General features: G+C 44.8%; 1 protein-coding gene across 2 annotated transcripts in view; it reads left to right on the top strand.

Moving 5' to 3' along the window:
• The window catches only part of SPOCK1 (SPARC (osteonectin), cwcv and kazal like domains proteoglycan 1), a 513,210-nt gene that overhangs the window by 226,040 nt on the left and 261,059 nt on the right, over positions 1 to 26,111 (top strand). For both annotated transcript variants that reach the window (XM_042935806.1, XM_042935812.1), the window contains exon 3: positions 10,741 to 10,786. In XM_042935806.1, coding sequence (XP_042791740.1) covers positions 10,741 to 10,786 — 46 coding nt within the window. The remainder of the gene's footprint in view (positions 1 to 10,740; positions 10,787 to 26,111) is intronic.

Here is a 26,111-nt window from a genome sequence, read left to right as displayed (position 1 = left end):
CTTAGTATGAGGACTGCTCTCCTGCAGTGTCTCTGGGCTTTCCATCTTGTCACCTGACATAGATACATCTTGTCTGGGACCAAGAGGTCCAGTGACCAGGTTCCCAAGCGTGGAGCCTGGCTGCAGTGCTTTCTGGTTCTCTAAGTCTCCTGAGTGTACCGAGCATCTTTTTTGGCATGCTGGGGTTGAGAGGCTCTGTCATATCCTTCACAGAATTGCATCAGCTCTTGCTGAGTGAGAGGAAAGGTAGCTTGTCTCCGTGACCATGTGTTGATTGGACCCAGCGGCTGTTGGGAGTGTGGGTCCTATGGGGGTCTTCGGTTTCAGAGGGTTGTTCTGGTGAGCCCCAGTTTTCGCAATGGCTGGAACCTTAGAGAGGGGGCACCCGCCCTTCTCCATGGAAGCCTTGTCGGTGACTGTAAGAGGTAAATTGTGGCTCAGGAGTGTGGATCCATTTTTCAGCAGGCTTGCCTGCCCTGATTACCTCGTACCATGGGGGATTGTAACTTCAGAAGTTGTAAATCTCAGATGAGTACCCTCAGATCCCAACACTGACACCACTGGCATGGACAAAAGACGTTGACCAGATCTGTTTCTGGGGCTCTCTTGCCAGGGAGTATCTGCTATGTAGTGGTCTGAGGGCCAGAGCCTCAGGATGCACAGGAGGGTGGGCAGGGTGGCTGCTAGGACACTTGGGGACACAGCGAAGGGAGTCTTCATTGCTACGCTTCCCAGATGTTCCCTTGAAGAGCCGAGGCTGAATGGCAGGACTGGGAGGAAGTGTAGCAGGCCTAACTGTGCAGCTAATGAAAATTTCATGCAAAGTCTGTAGCCGTGGTTTCCTAGAGAGATGGCTGGTGCCAAAGCCACCACCTCCTCCATGCTGTGCCTTGATGTTGCATTGGATACTTCACTTTGAACCGGGCTCCAGGGAGTGCTGGTGGCAGACAGGTGTGAGCACTCAGTCCAGAGCACACAAAGGCGGAGGGCTTCTGAGGCTGCTTTGTCAGGGCTCATGGCCATGGTTCTGAAACCCCGGCCAGCGTCTTGAGTAGGGGTGGATCAGGGAGTCAGGGTGTCCTCCCTCCTCTCTTGGATCCACGCGCATGACAGATGGACTTGCGATCCAATCTCACATAGACCTTGTAAAGCAGGTGTTTATTCCTGCCATTTCACAGATGGGAAACCTGAGGCTTCAGACACACACAGTTCATGGCAGCAGTAGAGAGGGCCTCTTGAAGGCCTCTGGTCTGTGTGTTCATCTCCCATCCCTTGGTTTCTCCTGCTGGCATCTTCCCAGGGTTGCCAGCCCCTCCCTAGGGTCTCCATCCCACACATACCTTGTGCTCTTCCCTTCATACGGTGGCACTGAGGTGGCGTCATCTGGTGGGTAGAGCATGATCTTTAGACTTGAGCAAAAGTGAGTTCACATTCTCCTCTGCCCCTTACTGGCTGCACGATCTTATGTAATAATTTCCTCACTCTGAGCTCCTATTTCCCCAGCTACCTCACAGGGGTCCTCATTCCCCCATGTTAGCGGGTTATTGTAAAGGTTAGGTGAAATAAAACATAGGGCTTATTAGCGCCGTGTCTGGCACCTTGTGCCCATTCACAAATAGTAACTGCCATTATTAGTGTATGATTAATAGTAATACTACTCTTTGATTTTTTTTTTTTTTTTTTTGGATTTGAACTTTTTGATGTGAACTTCAATTTGCTACAAGGCCTGACTTTGAACACAGCTGTGGTGAGCCAAGTCCTGAAGGCTGCTTGTTCCTTGCAGGTGACCCAGGCATGAATATATGTGGGGTGAGGGTGTGGGGCATAGCCCCACCTGCAGGTCTCTTGTACAGTTTGATCAACCCAAGATCCACCAGTGTCACCTCACTAGTCCCAGGTTCCCATTATTGCCTCCCCCACCCCCACCCCCCCTTGAAGTTATTGCCTGAACAGCAAAAGGAAGGAAGAGGAGTCTGACCTGAGACCTGGGTTCTCTCCTGGGCAGCCAGTGGACATGCGTACTGTATATGGAGCTGGGGACGGCTTGAGGGGTTAGCCTGGGATTGGAAGAGTCAACTCTGGAAAGCTCTGGATGTTGACAGAGTTAGGCCTTTGATGGGCTGCATCTGGTGTGCTACCTTTGTGGGCCAGACTACTCCTGAGTCATCCTTCATTTACTGTGATTGAGTTGATGTGTGGCTTCCTTTAGCCCCTGAGGGTTAAAGAATCCTCCGGGGAACTTAAAAAAAACCCCAAAACTGTCCCCCCTGTGGGGGCCACAGCCCAGACCAGTGAAGCGGCTGCTCCTGGCTGAGGCATCTGTGTTGGGAAAGCCCTCCAGTGAGTCCAGTGGTCAGCAAGGAGGATGACCACGTCTACTGTCCCCAGTCATGCCTCCCACGCAGGATGAGTGGGGCGGGAGAAGGGGCGAGGTGATAGTTAATAGCTGTACCTTATAGTCTAGAAGGTAGTGTCTGGCTGTTCATGGTTGGACAGCCTACGGATGTGGCAGGAGTGGCCTTCACAGAACTCTTCAACTTGGAATTTGTGCTACTTGGACAAAGGTAGGCCTCATGGTATTTTCTGTGTATAATTGGTATTTTCTCTGAGGTAAAGGCTCACATGCTGCAAGATGGCAAGGGCCTCATTTTGGTGTGCCAAACACTGTTTTTTCCATCCATACAGCGATGACATGGAAATGTCACCTGTCCAGAGCTTGCCCAGTTTCCTTATCAGGATATAGTTACTTACAATAGAAACTTTAATTGAGTTAAATGTAATATTTAATAGTGGTTCAAAACTCGATGCACAAACAGCTCTGTGGTGTATTACCTTTGGTTTTGTTTTTTTGTTTTTTTGTTTTTAAAGATGGGGTCGCTGAGTCTTAGAGAGTATAAGCCTGACCTTGAAACAGAGACATGCCTGGAACTCAAGTTTTCAAATTTCACTGATTTTTTATTTTTCTAAGCTCCTCTTCGTACGTGACACTAATAAAATTACATGTATCTAAAATACTTGATAATTATTGTTACCAGGTACAATTGGCCTCCCTTCACTTGGGCCTAATTGGTAAGATTCAGATGCACAAGAAGTCACATTACTGAAATTTTATACCTGTTAGAGTTAACTCTTGAATAACATGGGTTTGAACTGTGTGAGTCCACTTGTGCACGGATTTTTTTTTGTCCTATACAGTACAGTCCTATAAAAAGCCACCTTCAAGGTGGCTGCGGATAAGAGAAAGATAAGGGAAGTGTGACTCTTGGGAAACTGAGTGATTGTGCAGGGGCCACACAGCCAATGAGTGCCAGAGAAAGAATTTAAACCCATATCTGCATCAGAGCTGGTCTTGTTTTATCCTGTCTCCTCTGCCTTTGCCTCCATAGTTCTGGCTGTTTCTTTCCTGGGTATTCAGAAGGCAGCTCGTGGTTAGCACAAGTATTTTGATAATATTGTTAATAAAGTCGGGGATAGGGATGGCTTTGAGTCTGGGGGATGTCCTTTGGCTTGGTCGAATACACACATAACCTCATAGACCCATTCATATCGCAGAACGAAAACCACTGCAGACTTGGTTTTTCTCACTGAGAAATGAACAAGACAGTGGGTCACTTCCACAACCTCAGATTGGATGGACAGATGGGGAGACATAGAAAGTCCTGAGGAAGCTGGAACTCTTCTGTGGTGGCTGTCATCCTTTAATTGGCTAAAGGAGCCATGACAATCTTATATTACCTGTTTCTAAGACCTAAATTCATGTCTTCCTCAGGTTTTAGACCCCTTCAAGCTATTTTGGAGCTGTAAGGCAGGAGAATTTCTTTGCAGAAATGTAGAAGGTCTGTTACTTCTGGTCTCTGATGTCATCTCAGGATTTTTACCGAATTTCACCGTTTGGACCAGTGTCATAGGAAATTATTCACTTGAAATTCTCATAGATAGAAATCATGACTGAGTGTTGGGATTTAATCATGATTTTGCTGTTTTGTCTGCAATAACTACATGGATCACTAGAGCACACTCTGATTTTTCCCCACTTGTGTTATTCTACCCAGTAACCTAATGTTTTTCCCCATGAACTTAATGAACGACGGCACTTTTTCAAATGTATGATGGTTGGTGACTTAACAGAAAATATCTGCATATGATCTTTGTAATGTTATGATAATATGAAAATTTGATGCAATTATCGAAAATGTTTACATTCCTTCCTCTTGTTTGATTCTTTTATTTTTTTTTTCTCATTTATAATGCTTTCGTACTCAGGAAGTTGAGGTAGGTTTTTGACTTTTCAACTGTATGTAGACATAGCATCCAAATAGTTGCCAAATAAAATGTAAATTTCATTCTTAATCCTAAATCTCAGTGGTAAATATTTGTTTTAGTTCAGTGAACCAGCACCGCACACATTTATTTTTCATTGGTATATCCAGGGGATGCAATTTATCAAATGCATATAAACAGTCCATTTGCTGCTTTATCTTTCCTCATTAGTTATAGTACAAGTATGATTGTCAGTTATTATCTGTGTTTTACTGGTGTGTTATTTATTGAAAGAGCAGAGCAACTGACATTGTTATTTTCTAAATCATTTTGTCTAGGGCCTGCAGGACTTTATACCAAATGTCAAACCAATTTATCAAAGAATCGCTCTATTCAGGAAGAAAGTGATTTAGAGTGTCTGTATAAACATATACCCACCTGTATTTACACGCATCCCAGTAACAGTTATGGGACTTTCACAGGAACACAAAGATGTTAAGGCTGGAGCAGCTTCCTTCTATTTTACATGATTTAGGTAGGATTCATTGTGTGCTTTTGAGTGATGCCTTGGGGGAATATGCAGGTGAGTCTGATCTTCGTTCCCTGCCCCGAGGTAGGCTAGGCTCAGGTATGTGGCAGTGATACGTTCACATGGAAATGCATTCATGCACACAGCTCCCACTTGCTGGCATACACGGTTCTCATGAGTGGGGGTCTGTGGAGGGAAGCTCGGTGGGGCCTCAGGTCACTGAAACAAGCTGGGCCACTTAGCTGAGCCACTTCATTCAGAAGGATTCCTCCCTGGTGGGGCTGTTTGCCAGGAATGGGCGGGACAGGCCTGCTGGAGTTCTCTGTCGCTTGCCCAGAGAGAGAACTGGACAGAGATAAGGTGGCTGGTATGGGAAGCCAGCTCCTTTCCCAGTAAATAAATGGAATGTTTTGTACCGCCCAGTACATGGGGTAGTAGAAATTGCCATTGCGTGCCAGTTAAAATTGCGGTCAAATGTCTAGTTATACAGCTGAGGCACTATATGATGTCATCTGGGAATCTCACCTTTCCAGTGACTTCTGGTACGTTTTAGAGACATTCTTTCCACCTGCCGACCAGCCCTTCCCCCTAACGTTCCCAGTCAAGTGGTGTGAAAATTAACAGAACTAGGGTGCACTGAATCTTTGGGTGAGCGGTTTGCTTACAGTCCCTTAATCTCTTTGTCAAGCTTTTGGGTTCAGTAAATGGGGATCTACCCCATCCGGGATCCGCAAACCCCACTTTGGTCTGCCTGACCTTGCAGGGGAGTGCTTCTTCTCCCCTTTGCATTTACCCACCGCGGGTCCACAGATGACGCCACAGAGGCTATCTGCCCTCCCTTCACCTTCCTTCCTTCTGTTTGGATCCCTGTTGCTCACTCCTGGTTGAGACTGGGGAGGCTCCCATTTATTTGCAAGGCTGATGATTTGTATTATCTCAGGTAATCTTTAGATGAAACTGCAGAGTGCAAACAACTGGGCTAAAATATGTATGAGGGGGAAGTGATGTGTTCCACATGAGTTAAGTGTCTTGGATCTGTACTACCTGGAGCTGTAAGGTAGATAATAAATGACATCACCACGTTTGTAAGTGAAACTAAGGCAAGTTGGGTTTCATAAGTGGTTTCCATTTTGTCCTGCCACCTCATCTCTGCCTCAGAGTCTGGGTCGACATTGTGTGGAGCTGAAATGAGCACTCCTGGAAAGGGAAATCCTTGGGGAATATTTGAGCTAAATTGCACCCGCCATCTTGGGGCTCTGGGACAGTGAAAGAGAAATTCAGGTTCCCATTCAGAATGGGATGGAACCATAGCTTTTCCAATTTGTTACCATCATCCATGATGAACAGACTTGAATCACTCAAATTATAGCAGGAACATTTTTTGCATCATTTCGTGCTAGGGAGGCTTAACGATTTTGTGGGAAGATGAGTTACAGAGCAGAATAATTGTATAATAATTGTATAATAATATACAATATGTGTTGTATACGTATACACTTTAAATAGACTTCCTTTCCCGTGCATGTTTATCAAAACAGAGTATCTCTAAAGTAGTTGAAAACCCAGAGTTAAATTCCTTTGCACCAGCCCCTGAGTGCCAGTAATTTTACAGGATCCTTTTCTGTGTTAGGAGGATATTTACTGAGATAAATGGAGAAATGGGTGTCTTTGCCCCCTGCATTGATCAGCTGCAGAGGATTAAAATAAGTGGGACTGTAATCTTTGCCAGTCTTTGATTCTTTCTTTAACAAGAGCACCACTGCCTTCTTTCTCATCCTACACAGGTAATGATGTGTCCTTTCTTTTTATTTTTATTCATTAAAATTTTTTTAATGTTTATTCATTTTTTGGAGAGAGAGAGCATGCGAGAGAGCATGAATGGGTGAGGGGCAGAGAGAGAGAGGGAGACACAGAATCTGAAGCAGGCTCCAGCCTCTGTGCTGTCAGCATGGAGCCCAGCACAGAGCTTGAACTCACAGACCATGAGATCATGCCCTGAGCTGAAGTCAGACGCTTAACCTGACTGAGCCACCCAGGCGCCCCTCTTTTTTTTTTTTTTTTTAACTTTATTCATTTTGAGGGCGAGAGTGAGAGTGGGGGAGGGGCAGAGAGAGGGAGTGAGAAACCCAAGCAGGCTCAGCACTGTCAGTGCAGAGCCCGACGCGGGGCTCAAACTCAGAAACTGCGAGACCAGGAAGCCAGCTGAAATCAAGAGCCCGATGCATAACCTACTGAGCCACCCAGGTGCCCCATGATGTGTCACTTTGTTACTGTGATTGTTACGCTAACTTTTGATTCTGGCTTCCTGCAACTTTATCCTCCTGCCTTGAGATGTTTCATGATTTTGGATGAAAGTGTGAACGTGCTCAAGTTTGAGACTCTGTTTAAATTGATAGGTTCTTCTAGATGTTAACAGAACCTAAAACGTTGGGTAAGTTTCACTTAAGCAATGCTACAATAAAATGGAATCAGCCTTCCCTCATATGGTTAGAATTTAGAGGAAGCCTGTTCTCTGCCCTGTCTAGCAGGGGCCTGAATTTACGCTGTGTAGTAGAGCCCATAAAATATACACATGTGGTAACACTGCCGGCCTTCATTCCTTAGCCTGCATAATACACTAATAGGCGTTGCTGAATTTAGTAAGTGACTATATTTAGATATGCATCTTTCTATCTAGGTTTATGTTTTAAAAATTAACTGTTGCTGGGGTCCTTGCAAGTCATTTTGAAAAGCCTCCTCATTAGATGATAAAATGACCAGTTAAGAGGCCAACTCAGACATGCTCGCCTCTCCTGGCAAGTTTGATCTGACACATCCCGTGTGCCTTTCCCCCACAGTCTGAATTTGACCAGGTCACAACCTTCTTGGGCTGGAAGGAAGATGACAGGCAGGGGCTCTTAAAGTCCTGCCCTGGGCTGATATCTGGAAGGGACTCTGGGGTCCGTGCAGCGGGAACACTCTTTAATTCACTGCGGCATTGGGGTTTTGTGGGGACAGGCATGGTTCCCAGGGTGGGAATTGTAACTCTGAGAAAACTGGCAGAACTGCCCACGGCACCGGAAGTCATGGGTCTATTTTAGGACAGTGTAAAGAGGATATAGCTGTATTAATTTAGATAGAAAATAAAAGACAAGCTGGGGTGGTTTCTCTTCCCCACCCCCCGTCTCCAGTCTTGAGCCCGGGAGAAATGACCAGCCCTCGTGCTGATAGTGTTGGTTCAGTGCCACAGACAGTTGTCCTTCTGATAAGTGGGATTCAGGGATGAGCGCGTTCTCAGGAGGTGCAGCTCTAGAAGGGGCCGTCTTTTATCTGTGGCTTTTCCCACTTGAGTTTAGATGCTGCCTCACTGGAAATCCTCGCAGACGTGGGGCGGATTGATGGATACTGCCCCTGCCTGCTTGGACTTGCCTTGTGTGCGGGCCAGTAAGACCTGGCACATTCCGTGTGGCGGGGTGCTCTGTCCGCCCAGCATCTCATCCTCCACTTTGCTGCCTCCCTGCCCCACCCCGGTGCTCCCTGACCACCCCCCAGCTGGGCTCTTGGTTCTTCCCTGTTTGCCATGTGTTCATGACCTTGGCCTCTGATAGGGGTTTCTCTTAGCTCTAGCCAAACAGTTACACTCGTGGGTTTATCTGCTCCTGGCTCATTGGTTTTTGCCTAGGCAATCTACATTCCTAAAGCAGAGCAAAAGCAGTCAGGTGCAGGGAATCACTTTCCTTCCGTGCTTGGCCTTGCTGGGCCAGGGGCTCCCTGAAGGACTGCCTTTGCATAACGAGTGTTCACTCAAGGTGCACTTTCACATCTTGGCAGCAATTAGGCAGTATTTTTTACCTTTGCGATCAGTTGAAACTATTTGAATGCACATACCTGCTTTTATGACTGAAAGGCTTTGTATTTAAAATGGTGATTTTTTCCCCCCTGAGAAATATGTAAAAGTGGCCATTGTAGTTAACCTGGAAAAATGACAAGGTCCAGAAGCATGCTTCATTCACATGCCATCCCGGTTACAAAGGAGGTTGAAATCATTAGGGAATATTCAGCTCTTGAGACTTACTCATACCTTTTTTTGACATCAAAGGGAATGTGGCAAGTGAAATTAAAGTAAAGGAACTTGTCTTCGGCTTCAGTCCTTCCCTGTCGGACACACATCCTAAACTTCCAAGGACTTCCATGTCTTAGAACAGCATGTTCAAGTAGATCATATTGCATGAGGATAGGGATAGGAAGCTGGGCTCTATATGTGAAGAGGGCGCTGATGAACCACGGTTGGAAGGATGGATGTTATTTTTTTCTCCAGCAGTGAGGATAGGTTCTTCCGATTCATTCTTCTGTCCTCGTGACCAGCAGAATGTGTCGGTGACATGCTTGTGTATAGAGCTGAGAGCACATTGACGACCATCCAGCTAAGAAATCGGAGGCTAAGCCCCCCCACCCCCATCCATTCCTTAACTTGGATTCATTTAACCCGGGCTGCTGAGTTTCAAACCACATAGTTCAAAAGATTAGGATTGTATTTAAAATCATAGGTGGGGAGAGACATAGCAGAGGGCTTGTTTTAAGCTTTCTCATTGATATTTCATGGTGTGGCCCTTAGGGACTTCTTAACCACATGGGTGAGAAGGTCAGTCATGCCCTAACATTAAAGCCAGAGCAAAGTGGCCCAATTCCTTGGAGTTAAAAACAATTTAATGCTGAATCCCTAGCTTCCAGAGGAACCTGTTCATGTTTATTCATGTTCTGGAAAATGGAATCACTGCCCAAGAAGCAATATGTTGTGATTTTACTCTAAATCCAGTTTCCTAAAATCTATTTAAGGGCTTAGGTGAACTCAACAAGGATCTAATAAAGCCAGGTAATTGAACGACACAGAGGCTGATAAAATTCACAGGAGATCTTGTCGGAGACAAACTGCAGCCGGAGACAGTGTGGACAATAATTTAAACTAATTGTGCACTTTGATGTAAATTAGCTTCTCTGGAAGAGAAATTGAGGCCTCTTTGTAGGCAGCTCTCTATAACTCTGCAGCATGCACAGTACCTGCCAAAAACACAGACAGCAAATAATGTTGGGTAGATTAGGTCGAGGAGGAAATGACCTGAAAAGGTGTGCAAGCCCTAAAATGATGTGGGGGTGATAAACACGTGTGAAGCCTCTTCACCTTGCAAACTGGTTGCCGGGACAGAGTGGGTATGCTGGGGGACAGTGCAGGTGGGGGAGGGGAGGATAAAGAGAGCAGGCAGCAGTTAAGAAGGAGAGGTTCTCAAAAGGGGAGAAGAGGTTCATGTAACTATAAATAAGTGAGTGGCCTGGACCCCAGTGAATTTCCAAGGAACAAAGTGTCTCTTCTCAGCATAAATTGATATAAGCAGCATTGAGTGGATTGGCCAGTCTTTATTATTTTGCTGTCACACATCCAGAACAAATGGTACGAAGCTAAATGTATGCCTCTGGTTAATGCTCACATTTGAACGGTCCTCTGCTTTTAACTTTTGCCAGTGTTGGAAAACTGTAACTGCACTGCAAGTTATGTGTCTCTGCATGAAGGGAATGTTGACAGTTGAAATTATCAGCTGTTACAAACACAGAGGCCTAATCATAAGTGAGGGCAGCAGGGCATCACCTGCAGCATAATTGATAGCAAATCCACCTTGCTTTTGGAAGGTGTCTCCGTTTATCTGTCAAACCGAGAAGAGCAGCGTTGTTTCCATATGAGGCTGAAATGTTTCTTACTCTTCCCAGTGTTTAATGCATGTAGTTTGAAAGACAAGAATTTGAAAAGTAAATTGATATTTTTGATTTCACATAAATGTCTGTTTGGGGAACGATTTCTAAGCCATTCATGCTTTCCTTTGTGTTTCGGGAGATAGGGAGAAAGGCAGGTTTTTGTGTAGTTATGTGAGAAGTTTTCTGAAATCTGACCTTTGTTTTCTATTTTTTTTTTCCTTATATAGGATGATTATTTCAGAAACTGGAATCCCAACAAGCCTTTTGACCAAGGTAAAGGATGCAATGTTTCTTGTTGTATATTCCGTGGGAAATGTGGCCTCATTTTTCCTTCCTTGCGTGCTGAGCTAGTATTCATAAAAAGGCCAGTGAGCTGTCTTATTTTACTGACTTGGGAGCCTAAAATGACTATGGTGATGGAAGGTATTTTATCAGTTTGGTTATTTGTCTGAGATTGTCTAAGACAGATTGTTAAAAATGTATTGAATTGACAACTACAGTCATTGGATTTTTTTTTAACACAACAATAACAAAAGAGTAAAATGCTTATTATAATGACCTGGTGAGTTGTTGGGTTGAATCCAGTGATTTCATTCGTGGAAGAGACTGCCTGGAAATGCTGTGCAATTGACATGAGTCATGAACATTGAAACTTCCTTGGTAGAAACAGGTTAATCCCAGGAGGCTTTCAAGGGCACGGATAGTTCATTTGTTAAATCAGTTCATCGTGGTTTCTAAATGGAAGCTTCTTTCTGAGTCTGCTCAATGACCACTTGGGTGTAAGCATGGTCCTCAGAGAGCTCTTTCCACTGATAACCAGCAAGCATGAAGCCAGTCTCCTGATGGCCCTTGTAAATCATCACCACTGTCCTCCTCTGAGTTATTTAAGATACAGCGAGGACCTGCCCGTGAATCATGTCCCTGTTTCGACTGTCCCATGTGTGGCTGCTGTTGGCACAGACTCTGCTGATGAAAATGGTGCTAGGTTGTACCTGAAGTATGTATATGCAATTGATACTGAAACCTGGGGGGAAAAGTTTACCTACCACGTATCAAAGGTTCACACTTCTGACGATGAACTTCACTTCTGCGGCTTCAGTATTTGATGTGATCATGATGGCCAACCTGACAACAAGAAATCAAGCAAGGCTTTGACATGTAACATGGTAGAAGGTAACCCCTTCTACTCCCTCCTTTGTGACTTTAATGGGTTGCTCTCACCCTGGACCCTGTTTTTTTTTTATTTAAACAAAATTGGTATTAAAATTTCTACATATGCATTTCAGCTCATGCCTTCAAGTAGAACATTTTATTCATTCGTACATGCATTCATTCGTTTTCAAACATTGAACTTGCACTGTTTTCACGGGCACCAGCCAGGTTCTGGGAGAACAGAACAATCGTAGGGGTGCCTGGATGGCTCAGTCGATTAAGTGCCCAGCTCTTGATTTGAGCTCAGGTCATGATCTCGTGGTTAGCGAGATGGAACCTCACATGGGGCTCTGCATTGTCAGTGCTTGGGATTCTTTCTCTCCCTCTCTCTCTCTCTGCCCCTCCTCTTCTTATGGTCTCTCTCTCTCTCTCAAAATAAATAAACATAAAAAAAAGCTGTAGTGCCAGCCCTGGAGGAGCTCAGAGTAGAGCATGGGCAGAAGTCAGTCACCAGTTCCAGTGGGATGTGTTAAGGGCTGTAAAGCATGTATGTGCAGGGCCAGTGTTGAATCTGTAGGTGGGGAACTTACTGTGTTGCATGTGTCTTGGGAGCAGGTGCCAAGAAAGGCTTTCCTTTGAAGATCAGTCTGAGCTTATCCATATCTTAGCAGCCTCCAAGAGCCTTACTCCTTTGCAACTTTAGCAGTGACTGAGACATCACAATAAGCCACGTTAAAGCATGCAGAGGCATTTGTAATTTAGAAATTCTCCACTGGAAAGGGTCAGAATTTCTAAACATGTCTTTCAAAAGGATATACCTTCATTTCAGAAGAACCCTCAGAAACAGAGCCGCATGTTCTCTGTCTGTGTCTGACAAACGAGCCTTTCTACAAACATTCCTACCACGATTTTGCTGAGGGACGTATCTCAGCTGCCGGTGCCAGTGAACTAATTGTTTCCAGACCAGAACCAGAAATAGGTTCTTGTCCTGTAAGGATCAGACATTCTCTAAATAACTGCCAGATTTACTCTTCCCCAAGACTTGGAAACAAATACTAAAACTTCACCAGGAGAAGCCTTTTTCATTTTTACTAGTAGACATTGGGAAAGATAATACTTGGAAGGTGGGTATCATTTGCCACTTGGGGATATACCCGATAGTTTCCCTTGATTTGGGTGTTCACACAGAAACTTTGAGCATCAAAAAGAGCATGGTATTTAAATCTGCTTAACCAAAAAGCCTGAAGAGGGATTTTTCTCTCCTGGGAATGAAGGCAAGCGTATCGAGCAGATTCCCAGCCCTGCTCCCTCTTTTTCTAGTTCTGTAGGCATGAAAACTGGATCTGCTGAGACAAATCCTCCTCAGATAAAACCTGATGACTTTATGGGGTATAATTGAGGACCTCAGCCAAGAAGCCCCACTTTGTAGCTCAGGTGTTGCCGCTGTGGGCTATTTACATACCGAGCCGTGGGGAGAGCTGGCAGAACTGAGGCTAGCCTTCACCTCAAATACCAGCCCCAGCAGATGTCATCAGTTACATTGTGAGCTGCTCAATAAAAATGGGAGGTTACTATATCAGTGCTGACACCACTTGGTGAAATATAAATCCCAGGCACGGACGATGTAGAGCATTTCATCTTCCAGATAATAGGAGAATTGCCGAACTCTAGTGAAAAGTTGTCAGCTGAGGAGAGAAGTCCTTTCCCCTCCTAAGCTGAAAAGGAATCAGACATGGTTCATGTGGTTTTGGGGTTGGGGACAACTTGGAGTTTGTAGAAATGGAACTTGTTGGAAAACACGGCAGGGTTTCACATGACACCTCTGCCCTGGCATTGGGGTGGATAGGGCTTCCTGATGGAGGTGAGGACGAGGTGGGCTTCAAATGTAGGGGAAAAGAAGGGAAGGAGGGTGGGTCATGAGGGATTCCGGTGGAGGGTAGCCAGAAAGGGGGGTTTGAGGCAGGTTTTGAAGGACGCTTCATACCAATCTGTGAAGTTTGAACTTTGTTTTCTTGGCAGTCGGGAGCCATAGAAAGGTTTTGAGCAGTGGAGTGATGTGATGAGGGCAGTCCTGTGGAGGACTTTAGCTTGATGACTCAACAGCTGTGATTAGGGACACAAGGCATACCTGCTAAATGATGTCCCTCCTCCAGGACTCTTGGGTGACTCGTCCATTGCGCCTTTCATTGCCTGGGAGCTCTGGAATTTGGCCGTTGTCGTAGGCGGTCAGACTTGGCATCAACTCTGTAGCTTGATCTCTGAAAAGCCCACGTAGCTCTTGCTTCTCTTAGGTATTGGTGTGAATAGCTCAGACACTCACGGTATTCAGAAAGTGGTTACTTGGCTGTAATTATGTTCTCTGCCTCAGGATATTTACCGAACTTTGAACAAAAGGGCTTCATAGAGCAAGCCCTTCTCATGTAATCGACTCTAAGGCGGTTGGAAGAAAAGTGCCTCACTTGGCGGTCTCCTTCCATGAGGCTGAGAATGTCTTTAACTTGTTGTCTTAAAACGAATCATTAATGATTCTGTCAGTGGAGTATAATAGCCATCAACCTCAGGCTTTTCTAAGAAGCATTCTTGGTGAGATGTGGGTAAAGTATTAGGTCCTTTTTTTTTTTTTTCTTTTTTGGTATCATAATGATTTGATGCCACGTGTCCTCACAGAAGGGACAGACAGGAGTTCAGAACTGAAGGGACCAGGTGAGACAGTGCCTTTGTGAAGTTCCCAAAGCCAGACACCCTGCAGGGAGAGTTGAGCAGGCTGTCCAGGTGGAGAGGGCCAGTGGGCACATGCAGACGTTTCCTGTCTCAGATGAGCAGGGCGAGTGGAGGCCCTGGGGTGGATGTCTCCAGGAGGTCAGCTGAGGCTGTAGGTTGCTGGAGTGATTCTAGAGTTTTGGGCAGCCACTCTGCCCTCCCAAGCAGGTTCTGTAGCAGAGCCCGAAGCACAGACTTGATCTCCCCAATGGTGAGATCGTGACCTGAACCCACATCCAGAATCAGACACTTAACCGACTGAGCCACCCAGGTGCCCCCTCAATTTGCCTTTAACCACATGCTTTTATTTTCATTTTCTCACTCCACACCTATCTGTTGCCCAGAGAAAGTGCTGCATTCTGTGGGATACACTTTGGTAAATGAGGTGTGGGGACTTGAGGTTTGCAGTCAGATTCTCCAGGTTTGGAATTTGACTTTGCCAGTTCCTCACCGAGCAATTCTGGGCAAGGTACTTAACTTCTCTGCCTCTAAGCCTTCCAGTCTGGCATGGGCACCAGGGAAAGCATTGGCAGGATTAAATGAGTTAATATCTGGCATACAATAAGTGCTCAATCTGTGCTGCCTTAGCAAGTAATTGATCTTTTTCATTCCCTCTTCTTCCTATTTACCTGTCTCTCTGTGTTGCTTCCTTCCTTCTCCACTCAGGTTTTACTTCTTCCTTCCTTGTGTTCCCTTCTGGGGGCCTTCAGGGTTGGGAGGCTCTGAAGCTCACAGGTCTAAACTGGAGCCAGCCTGCTTTATACTAGGTGGGTGGGTCACTGCAGTCGTGCACCCCAGATCCTTGTTATTGGGGCCAAAAAGGTTCAGGCTCTTAATGTGTTCCTTCCTTCTTGACTCCCACCCATCCTTAAATGGTTATCAGATACTCCATGTTTATACCTGCTGTGTTGGATAACAGGGACCACAGTGAGAAAGGCGTCTCTGGGACACTCCCAGTTATCAGTCATAAGCCATCCACCTAAGGTCTTAAATAAGCAGAGAGAGTGTTTTAGTGCTGGGAAGTGGGGGCTGGGAGCAAAAGCAGGTGTCGGTGTGGGTGGTTTGGGTGAGGGGTGCTAGTCTGGGAAACTGGGAAATCCATAAGATGGCAAGTGTTAATGTAAGTGACCCAGGTCTATCACAATTAATTAATTTAAAGTTTCTTAATTTACTTTGAGAGAGAGTGTGAGTGGGTGAGGGGCAGAGAGAGAGAGAGAAAGAAAGAATCCCAAGCAGGCTCCACATGCCGTCAGCACAGAGCTTGAACCCACCAACCCTGAGATCATGACCTGAGCCCAAATCAAGAGTCAGACAGCTAACTGACTGAGCCCCCTAGGTGACTAGACACCATGTGGGTGACATTTTCTGCTATAACGTGGCCTCACCGGGTCTGGGCCTATGGTGTGTGGGTCAGGATCCCTGCACTGTAACCTTTGCTAATAACAGTCACGTTCAGTGTGATAATAAAGGTGCTGTCTCAAGGATTCTCTTTCGCCTTATAGTGAGATGGCTCAGGAAGGTTATCCAAAGGGCCTGGAGGAGAAAGAGAGAGATAATGAACCACAGTGCTGTTAAAAGAATAAAAGGTGTTGCTTTTATCGAATAGAGAGAGGATGAACAAGAAGCAAAGTGAATTCTAAAAAGTTGTTTCAAAGCTTCTTGACCGGTCTTTTTTGAAAAAGAAATTTGAAGCTTTAATCACAGTGTTTTTGCTGAATAAAGGGGTTTTTGTTGTTGTTGTTGTTGCACTGGGGGATTTGGAAAAGTAATTTATGTATATAAGCAATACCTTACTTTAGCATAGAATTCTGATTATTTGAAGAGGTCCTAAAGTGAGGGAGCATTCATTAATTTAGGTTCTTTCCTGTAGCCATGGCCCACACAGGACAGAACCCGCTGATTTATTTGGGTATGAAGTTCTCCTTGATGAGCCAAGCCTTTTTAGGACAAATGGCTGAAGGGAGATTTATCATGGAACTTTTTGAAACCAGCGAGTTCCTTTAATGTGGAATAAATGAATGTTTTAGATGGAGTGAATAGCTGTTGGTTTTAAAGATAATGTTTTTCTTCTGGAGTGAATACTAATCATTCTTCCCGAGCAGCCTGGCTGTGACTAAATCTCAAATGATGCTGGTGATCTTCAGAGCAGAATATGAACTTGTAGAAATTGAACTCCAGATAAAAATAAAGCTCACAAAGTCAGGGGCCCTTTTCACTCACGCTGTTCACTTGAATTGAAGAAAAGAAGAAAACTCTTGCCCTTTGACTTCCGATCTATTATACCAAGATCCCGACAAGCTCAAATTCCGACCAAAGCCTTGAACTGTTTTGAAGCAGAAATTCTAAAACTCAAAAGGAGCGCGTCCTTCCCATGTTCCAACTGTGTTTCTGCAAGCGGAACCCTGGGGATGATTGCAGCATCCACGTTTTGTCCAAGTTTTAAAGGGTGCTCCAGGGGAGGCAAAATTGCTTATTTATAGAATGGTTCTTCAGAAGGGGATTTTTTTTCCCCTCCAGATTAATCTGGAATTTTACATGCTAGGCTTAAAAAAATCTGAAGTCCCCACAGTGTTCCTCCTGTTGTAGAAGTTAACCTCACCCCAAAAAGACCTGCTGATTTGCATTCATATGTCCTTGAATGTTTCTCAGCTTTGAAGGATCTGTTCACCTTGTCTGATGGCTTGAGCTCTGCTGGTTTTCACAGGCAGCTGGCCTGGTCTGTGGGAAGCAGCTTAATAATTTTCCCCCGGTACCCTTGTGTCTGGTCTGCTTGTTACCTTTCCCTTTCCACATGATGTCACCATTCTGCTTTCCCCTGAGCGGCAGTTTCTCTTACCTCGCGTTAGCCCATTCCTCACCCCAGACCTTCCCGTTGGCCTCTGTCCTTTCGTTGTCTCTTCTTCTGCTGCTTGATTATGGCAATGAAATAGTGTTTTTGGGGGCGCCTGGGTGGCTCAGTCAATTAAGCATCCGACTTCGGCTCAGGTCATGATCTCACAGTTCATGAGTTTGAGCCCCGCATGGGGCTCTGTGCTGATAGCTCAGAGCCTGGAGCCTGCTTCAGATTCTGTGTCTCCTTCTCTCTCTGCCCCTCCCCCACTGGCGCTATGTCTCTGTCTCAAAAATAAATAAACATTAAAAAAAATGTAAAAAAACAAATAGTGTTTTTAAAATTTTTGAAGTATTGATTTTTAAATGTTCCAAGTCATTTCTTCCAGGGAAGCAACAGAAGACTATTAATCCACATTGGTGTGCCCCAGCTTTTGACTCAGCCAGTCTGCTTTGAAGTTACATCAAGTTATAAGTTAGAGCTTTCATCCCTGCCTACCTTTGCCCATTTGCTTCTTTTATTTATTTTTTTAAATTTTGTTTATTTATGTATTTTATAATATGCCCGTTTGCTTATTTTAAAGAAATAAAACATCAAGTATAAAAGTGAAATCCAATGAGGGCTCCTTCTTGGCCCCTTTTCCTAAAGTGCCACATCATTAATGTACTTTTCTGTTCATGCTCTTACACTTTTATGTCATATGGGCAGGTCTGCAAATAAGGTGTTACATTACATGTTGCACCGTAGAAACATTTCCTTCTCTAATCTGTGTATTTCATTGAAAATTGTTTCTGGAGGTTTTTGGTTTGATAGTTTTAGATCTAGTTAATGGCTTTATTATTTTGTCATATGCAATAATCTTTTTATCCATTCTTCCCCCCCCCCACCCCCGCCATTGGCAGACATTTATGTTGACTCTATTTTGCTGTTGGTGCTGCTTTTTCTTAGCATTTCTTTATTTTTTAAAATTTTAAAATTTTTATTGTATTTTTGTTTTTTTAATAATAGAATTTATTTTCAACTTGGCTTATCCAGTGCTCATTCCAACAAGTGCCCTCCTCAATGCCCATCACCCGTTTTCTGTACACACTGACTAATTCTTCCCTGAAGCCACTTGGCCTGTAGAGCATGGTAACCCAGGAAGGGGCTGAGGTGAGCCATGACTTTGCCACTTTTTAAATGTGTTAAATTCAGGCAAATCACGTGGCCTTTCCTGACGTCACTTGGCCTATTTCTGAAATAAAAAGGGGGTTCCTCTTTTGTACTGCTGGTGGGAATGCAAACTGGTGCAGCCACCTGGGAAAGTAGTATGGAGGTTCCTCAAGAAGTTAAAAAGAGAACTACTCCATGACCAAGCACTTGCACCACTAGATATTTACCTAAGGGATACGAAAATGCTGACTCGAAGGGGCCCATGCACCCCAGTGTTTATAGCAGCACTAGCCAAAGTATGGAAAGAGCCCAAATGTCCATCGATGGACGAATGGCTAAAGAAGATGTGGTATATCTATACAATGGAATACTACTCTGTGATCAAAAAGAACGAAATCTTGCCATTTGCAGCAATGTGGATGGAACTAGAGTGTATTACACTAAGCGAAATAAGTCAGTCAGATAAAGCCAAATATCATATGATTTTACTCCTATGTGGAATTTAAGAAACACAACAAATGAACATATGGGAAGGAAAGGAAAAATAAGATAAAAAAAAGAGAGGGAGGCAAACCTTAAGAGACTCTTAAATACAGAGAACAAACTGGGGGTTGCTAGAGGGGAGGTGGATGAGGGGATGGGCTAAATGGGTGATGGGTATTAAGGAGGGCACTTGTTGGGATGAGCTCTGGGTGCTATATGTAAGTGATGAATCACTGGGTTTTACTCATGAAACCAATATTACACTGTATGTTTACTAACTTGAATTTAAATAAATAAATTTGAAATAAAAAAACAAAAAGGAGGTTCCTGAGGTCCTTTGTATCCACGATAGTTAAGCTTTCATACTTTTAGGCAGCATAGCATCTGTATATGTTTTCTTCATAACGAAAGACAAAATGAAAAATTGGAAGCCTGATGCTGCTGTTTCAAAGGTTACAGTTTAACCAATGAGGTATGAATAAGCTTCAGTAAAACCAGTGGAATTAAATGGGCCTTTAAATCATCAGAGATGGGGGCGGAGGCTCAGAGTAAAAAGCAAAAAAGGCCAAAGTGGGAGGTATTTTGTTTTCTCAGAGAGTCTTATGGGTACTGCAGGGTGTGGAGGGAAGAGCAGAGTTTAAAGGGCTCAAGTTCAAGTCTTGGCTCTCCCATTAGCTTGCTGCATACATTGGAATAACTTATTTGGCCTTCATTTTCTCCTCTGTGAAGTGGGGCTAATGATGCCTGTGCCATGGGCATTAGTGGAGACCAAGTGGCATCATGTTGCAGAGGGCCAGGGGTTGGCAGACGGCACATGCTCACAAACCTCAGTGAGCCAGCTCAGTGCTGTCAGCTATGACTGTGTAGACCCCATTTCCTTATGGGGTGCCGATGGCTCTGTCCCTGTCATCTGCTGGCTTTGCTGGGAGCTCCCAGCACCCTATGCCTCTCAAACCAAGCTGCGCTGGGTTGTGTTCTCCCCTTTGGATGGAATGATAATCGTGAAGGGTAGGAAAATTCCCCTTGCAAAACTAGGGCTCTGAGGCCTTCTATTACTGTGTTTAACAAGTTTCTTCAGCATGGGCAAATCCATTTTAAAGACATATTTATTACCTTTCCTCAAACTCATAAAATGTAGTACTAGTTTTATAAAAACGAAAAAAACCCAAACAAACAAAACAATCCTTCCTGCTATTCCACCTGCTAGAGAAACAGCCCCTGAATTAATTATATTATGTTTGTTGAGTCCTAATGAAACAGCTTTGGTTTGGGGAAATTCTCAATAGGGAAAAACATGTCAGCTGAATTTTAAAATCAATCAATAATGCTGTTTAAAATTTCCTCATCTGAGACTGTCGAGTGGATTAGAGCATTTTCACAACTGGGAGGTGGCTGCTTGGCTCACCTGCGTCCCCACAGGCCCTATGCCTGAGACGGAGAGTTTTCTTTTGTTGAGGTTTGTAGTTGTATTAGGTAAAAGTTCATTGCTGGAGGCCTGTGTGATGTCCGTTCTGCCCTCATCGCCATGTAGGATGAGAGGCAATGTTGTGTGTGGCAAGGTCCTCGGTTCGCAGTCTCATTGATTGGGTTTGATTCCCACTTCTTGACTTTTGTAGATGTATGTGCTGAGGCAGGTGCTGAGCTGTTCTGAGCCTGTTTCCCCCTTATCTTTACCAATAGAAATTGACAGTTATCGCACCTCTGACCAGCGTGATGTCTGTCCAACCCCTGATGTAGTACCTGACCCAGTCTTAAGATAAGGAGCATGATAAAAGCAGTAACGCTTTGGTAAAAGATGCAGGACCAATGTTTCTTCTGGATTCTCAGAGGTGGAAGGGTCTTTGGGGGTTTTGATATGTTCGCTTACCTGATCCAGCATGTGGGCTCTAATTGTTCAGTGAACTGTTGAGTCAAGTGTGTAACTGATTACCTGGTAGGTGCCGAGTTGTTTCCACACAGTAACTATGAAGAGGAGCGTGATGGTGGCTTTGCTCAGGGCACTTAGAGACTGTGTAGTCAAGAGTGGGACATATGGGCAATAAAATACCCCAGGGGATGTGTTTGAGCTGCCCTGACAGAACCTTGCACCCTGGATGCTCAGTTGAGGAGCCAGTCAGTTCTTCCTCCGTGACGGTCAGGTAAAGGATCCCAGGAAGCAACCTCGGAGCCTCTCAAGGATGAGTAGATATCTGGAGATAAGCTGGGGGGAGGTGGCCAGCATCTGATGGGTAGAAATGTGTCCTGAGAACTGAGCATTCACTTGCTACAGAAGTAAAGTTTGATAGGATTGATTCTTCTAAAAACATTTATTAATAGAGATGAAGAAAATGTAAGCCATTACTTTATCAGGCTGTTTCTTTGTTTACCCATTTATCTCTGAAGATCGCTCTGGTGGGAACCTCAGAATCCCCCCAGAGCAGGGATCATGAACAGTGGGGTAACCTGTGTAGGGACAGGGAGAAGGTGGGCTTCGGGATGCGCCAGAGAGCGGCTGTGATGCTATGATAGCTGAGGGTGGTCATGAGGATCTGGGACCCATTGGTGACAGAACTTCTGATTTCTCCCATCCAAGTACTAACCAGGCCCGACCCTGCTTAGCTTCTGAGATCAGACGAGATCGGGCGCGTTCAGGGTGGTATGGCCGTAGACTGGAACTTCTGATTTCTCAAGGGGAGCAGGAGATGGAGAAGTTTCTACATGCGTATGAAATGAAGTTCTTTAGTGTTTGCAAATCATTATTAAAAACAAACAAACAAACAAACAAACAAACAGAAAAGCCTATGAGAACGTAGGTCTTTGGACTTCTTGTCTGTGGCTTCTCTCTGAGAGGGAAGCCGGCGGCCTCGTTGTCAGAACTTGTCAAACAGGCAAAACCTGTAGTGTGAATGCTCTGGAGGGTGATGAGTCCTTGGGGTCCCCCTGACCTGGAGGCAGTGCCTAGCAGAGCGGGAAGTCATCTGTGCCCAGGTTGCAGTTGGACAGTGTAAGGCCTGAAGCCACATGTAATGAGCAGGGGCACCCAACGCAGACCCGAGCCCCAGGCAGAGTGCTGGGTTATTACTGCGGTTTCTCTGTGGCCTCCCACACCACCTTCAGATACGTTGTTTTAATCTCGAGAAGAGGGAAACACACCCCTGCCCACACCCAAACACACTCACACTCACACAAAATTCACACCATGTAGGTGCCTCTGGGATTTAGAAACACAAACTACCTCCCGAGAGTCAGAGTGCAGCCCGTGTGAATCAGGATCGATTTCATTAGGCGCTGAATTTCCCTGCTCTGGGGAGGGTCCGGGTGGTGCCTCAGCCCCCAGCAGCCTGGCCCTGCGGAGCCGTGGGGGGGAGGGGAGGATGGGTGTCATTTTTAGCAGCTGGCCCTGTGCTGCTGCTGCTCTTTTTTGGCCAAAAAATACTGATAGAAGGAGATAGAGAAGGTGGACGATATCAGAGACACTCACTCTCAAGGGGAGAAGACCCCAGTAAGGTAAGGGATTGCCCTTCTGAGCCCATGAGAGCCAGCAGGATGTTCTAGCCCTGGTTTTGCCTGCGGTCATTGCCATCCAGGAGCCCTTGCAAAATTCTACTCTAGCCCCCTCTCTTCTTGCTAACTTGTTTTTTTAACTCATTTTTTAAAAAATGTTTACTTATTTTGAGAGAGAGGAGGAAAAGAAAAAAACATGAGTGGGGGAGAGGCAGTGACAGAGGGAGAGAGAGCGAAAATCCCAAGCAGGCTCCATGCTGTCAGCATAGAGCCCAATGTGGGGCGTGGACTCACAAACCACGAGATCATGAACTGAGCCGAAACCAAGAGTCAAGACACTCAACCGACTGAGCCACCCAGGAGCCCCTCTTCCTGCTAACTTTGAGTCAGAGAAATAAAGGCCCTTGTTTTCCTGCTATGTTGACTTCAGGTCCATGAATGCTCACTTACAAGAGTATACTTGAAATGTGACTCAGCTGTCCTCATATCTGTAACCAAATGCATGATAGCCTGACATTTTTTAAAAAATTATTTTCTCTGCCCATTCTCTAAATATAACCTTTAGGAATACATAAGTATCAGGTAAAAAAAAAAATGAGTAGATGGGCAATATTTGGATATAAGGAAAAGTATAAGCAAATAAAGCTTCAGCAAGGGCTCTATTCAAAACACATGCACAGTAAATTTCTGTGTACTTCTAGAGCTGGCCCTGGGGCTTCCTAACAACCAAAGGAAGGAAGGAAACACAACCGTGAGATGAAATAAGGCTGCTGTTCAGGAGAAATATAAGGTGTTCCTGGGACTGAGGCCAGAGTTGCCTTCCTCCACCTGAGGTCTCTAAAAGAGAGTTGTCAGGGTGGGCCATGCTCTTGACCGTGTCTGATAGTAAATACCTCAGTCACTTTTTACCACTTCTTCCTCCGCGGTCTCTCAGGGTACACGGATGGCTGACTGCCAAAGTGCAATTCTATAAGTTAATTCAATGATAAGCCAGAATAATACAGAGTACACAGTCTTCTTAAGGTCTGGCTTGATACACGGATAAAATTGACAACATCAGGAAGAATGGATGCCCTGTGTCTCCATCAGGGAATACTCTTGATTGTTTTGTTTCTGGTAAGTGATTAGCATTGGAACTGAGAGATCTGGGCTTTTCCTGGCAGGAACAAGAGGTTCATATGATCTCTGCTGCCAATTAGCAGAAGCAAATGAATCTCTTTTCATCAGCCAAGTGGCAGGTAGAGCCAGTGTCCTTGGTCAGAAATTCAGGATCCAGGCTGGAATTGTGATACCCGACTGTATAGTCACCTTCCTCCATGCCAAGATTGTGGGTCAGTGCAAAGCCCCAGGCAAATGGGTGATTACAAACATCAGCTCTTCTTCCTAGACCCCAACTGCTAGCCTAGAGGGTTACATCAGTATCACATGGGAGCTTCACATTGTAATTTGAGCTTCACATGGGTGGGACGCACTTCCCGTGCACACGTAAGGGTACATTTTCATCTCTGCTTCTCAGATATGTGCAGATGCTGAAAGGCTTAGTAAAATTCACAATTTATTTAAAGGTATTGCCAAATTCATATCAGGTTTTGTTAGGACATTCACAGCCATCAACAGAACTACGATCATGATGGCTACTTTTGGAGGGATGAAGGGGAGAGTGCGGTTCACAAATACAATTTGATCCCGAGTTGTCTTTTCCATTGGTTATTAGGCAGGAGGAGAAACTCCCAGTTTGTGATGACACAGTCATACTGTCAGCTTAGGGGTAGACACTCATAGCATGGCACAGGTGTCTTCATTCAGAAATGGTTTTGAGTGCTTTATGCATAGTTTTAAAAGTAGGGTGAGGTGATAAAGCACTCACAGATGTGGACAAGCCTCCATATAAGCCAGCATGGGGGTGGAATTTTGAACTCCATTGCATTTTATAATAGCTGTACTCAGATGTTGGTTGGGTTCTTGTACAGAGGAAGTTGAAGATTCCGTTTGTCACCAAAGGATAGTCCCAGAAAAAGTGAGTGGGAGTTGCAAGGTGATGGGTTTTGGCTCCTTCCAAGTATGGTCTTTTCATAGCTCAGGCTGTATGGGGCAGGGCCCCTGCCTTGAGGAATGAGTCACCACTGCTGGGATGTTCACACCTAAGACTGGGCAGGAATCAAACATTGGGGGACAGGGTACTTACCATTGACATTGCTTCTGACTTTGAGTGTATGTAGTTCTAAGATAAGGCAGGTCTGCTGAGAGGTGATCATTTATTTTATAATAGAAATTATTCCCCGTAGGATTTCCTCAAACTACTTGCCTAATTGGTGCATTGAGGTGGATTCAGTTTAACAGAGTCATGTCTGTGTACCTTTGCAAGAATACCTCATAAGCAAATGGGGTTGGTCGTGTACAACTGAAGCCCCGTTCTTTGCAAATACAAGGGACTTGAGTAAGAAAAATGGCAGGATTATTCTGTGTTCCTTGTAAAGGAAAGTGATATATCCAGTCAGTTTAGATCTTTACTTCCATCCTTTTGAAGCTAACCTGTTTCTCTGAATGGATTCTCTTGTCTTTGGCAACAATGGCAGGGGAATAAATGGCCTTGGTGCCATGTTTTATCTTGCCAGGGCAGCACATATAGGCATACATTTCCAAATGCAGTGACATTGCTCATTGCGAGACTCAGGCAGAGAGATTGCTGTCCTGCATGGAGAAAGAAATGTTTTTGCTCTACGTTCAGATGCTTGCGGGTAAGGGTAGTGAATGAAGGAACTGGGAAGCCATCGTCTTTACAGAGAAGCCTCCGAGGGCCTGGAGGAATAGATTAGGCTAGACTGTACCCTCAAGGAAAGCCTGGTCCCTTCATGTATCTTGTTGTCTGGCTTCGAATGCCACAGCCGACGGATCCCCTGCCATAGCCTCCAAAGGACATGCTTTTACAAATTCCTGTCATCTGACAGCTTGTGCTGTTGGAGAAATCTGAAGTGCATGCAAGATTAAATGTGGTTTTGTTAACATATCAAATAATGACTCCCTAGATGTTTAGAACATCGTACTATCTCAGACACTGAAAAAGAGATCCTGAAACTCTCAGACAAAGAGGGCTTATTCTGTATTTGGAGAGTATGTGCCTAGTGTTTACATCTGGTCAACACTGAGCTGGTCTGCCCTGGAAGAGAAAGAGGGGAGCTATTTCTGTCTCCAGGGCCATTTAGGTTGACCCCTCAGATCAAGGGGGCGGTGTTCTTAGTCAGAAATGATAATGCCAGCTGTTGGGTTGTCATGATGCTGGAGCTTTTCTGTAGCATATTCTCAGTGGCTGCTGTGTTCGTGACTCTGTTATTCACATTTTTCTTCTCGGTATGTTTACATTTTTCTTAGAACCATGGTTTCTGGTCTCTTTGATTCTTTCACTGCAAAATGGAAATTTGTCAGGGTGGTATAATTTTCAGATAGTATAGAAGGAGTTAGAATTGTAGTTGAGAATAAATTGTGGATATTTTGCTTCTTCGTTATGTGACTGTTTCATTAAGAATTTACTATAATACTGTAATAATTAGCAAATAGCTTGCATGGGGGCCTTCACACCTTCCCTTCTCTGTGCTTAGCCTATTCCTGCCCGCCCTTCACCTGGTATGTCCAGCTCTTTCTTGAGATTCCAGTTTACATGTTACTTCCTCAAGGACATCTTCTCTCATTGACCCTAGACTCACCTGGGACTCTCTTTCCTGCTAGCCTGTATTCTGCATC

Source organism: Panthera leo, chromosome A1 (assembly GCF_018350215.1).
Source record: "Panthera leo isolate Ple1 chromosome A1, P.leo_Ple1_pat1.1, whole genome shotgun sequence".
Lineage (NCBI taxonomy): Eukaryota > Metazoa > Chordata > Mammalia > Carnivora > Felidae > Panthera > Panthera leo.
The sequence above is the reverse complement of the archived record's forward strand: the minus strand, read 5'-3'. Positions and strand labels throughout refer to the sequence as shown.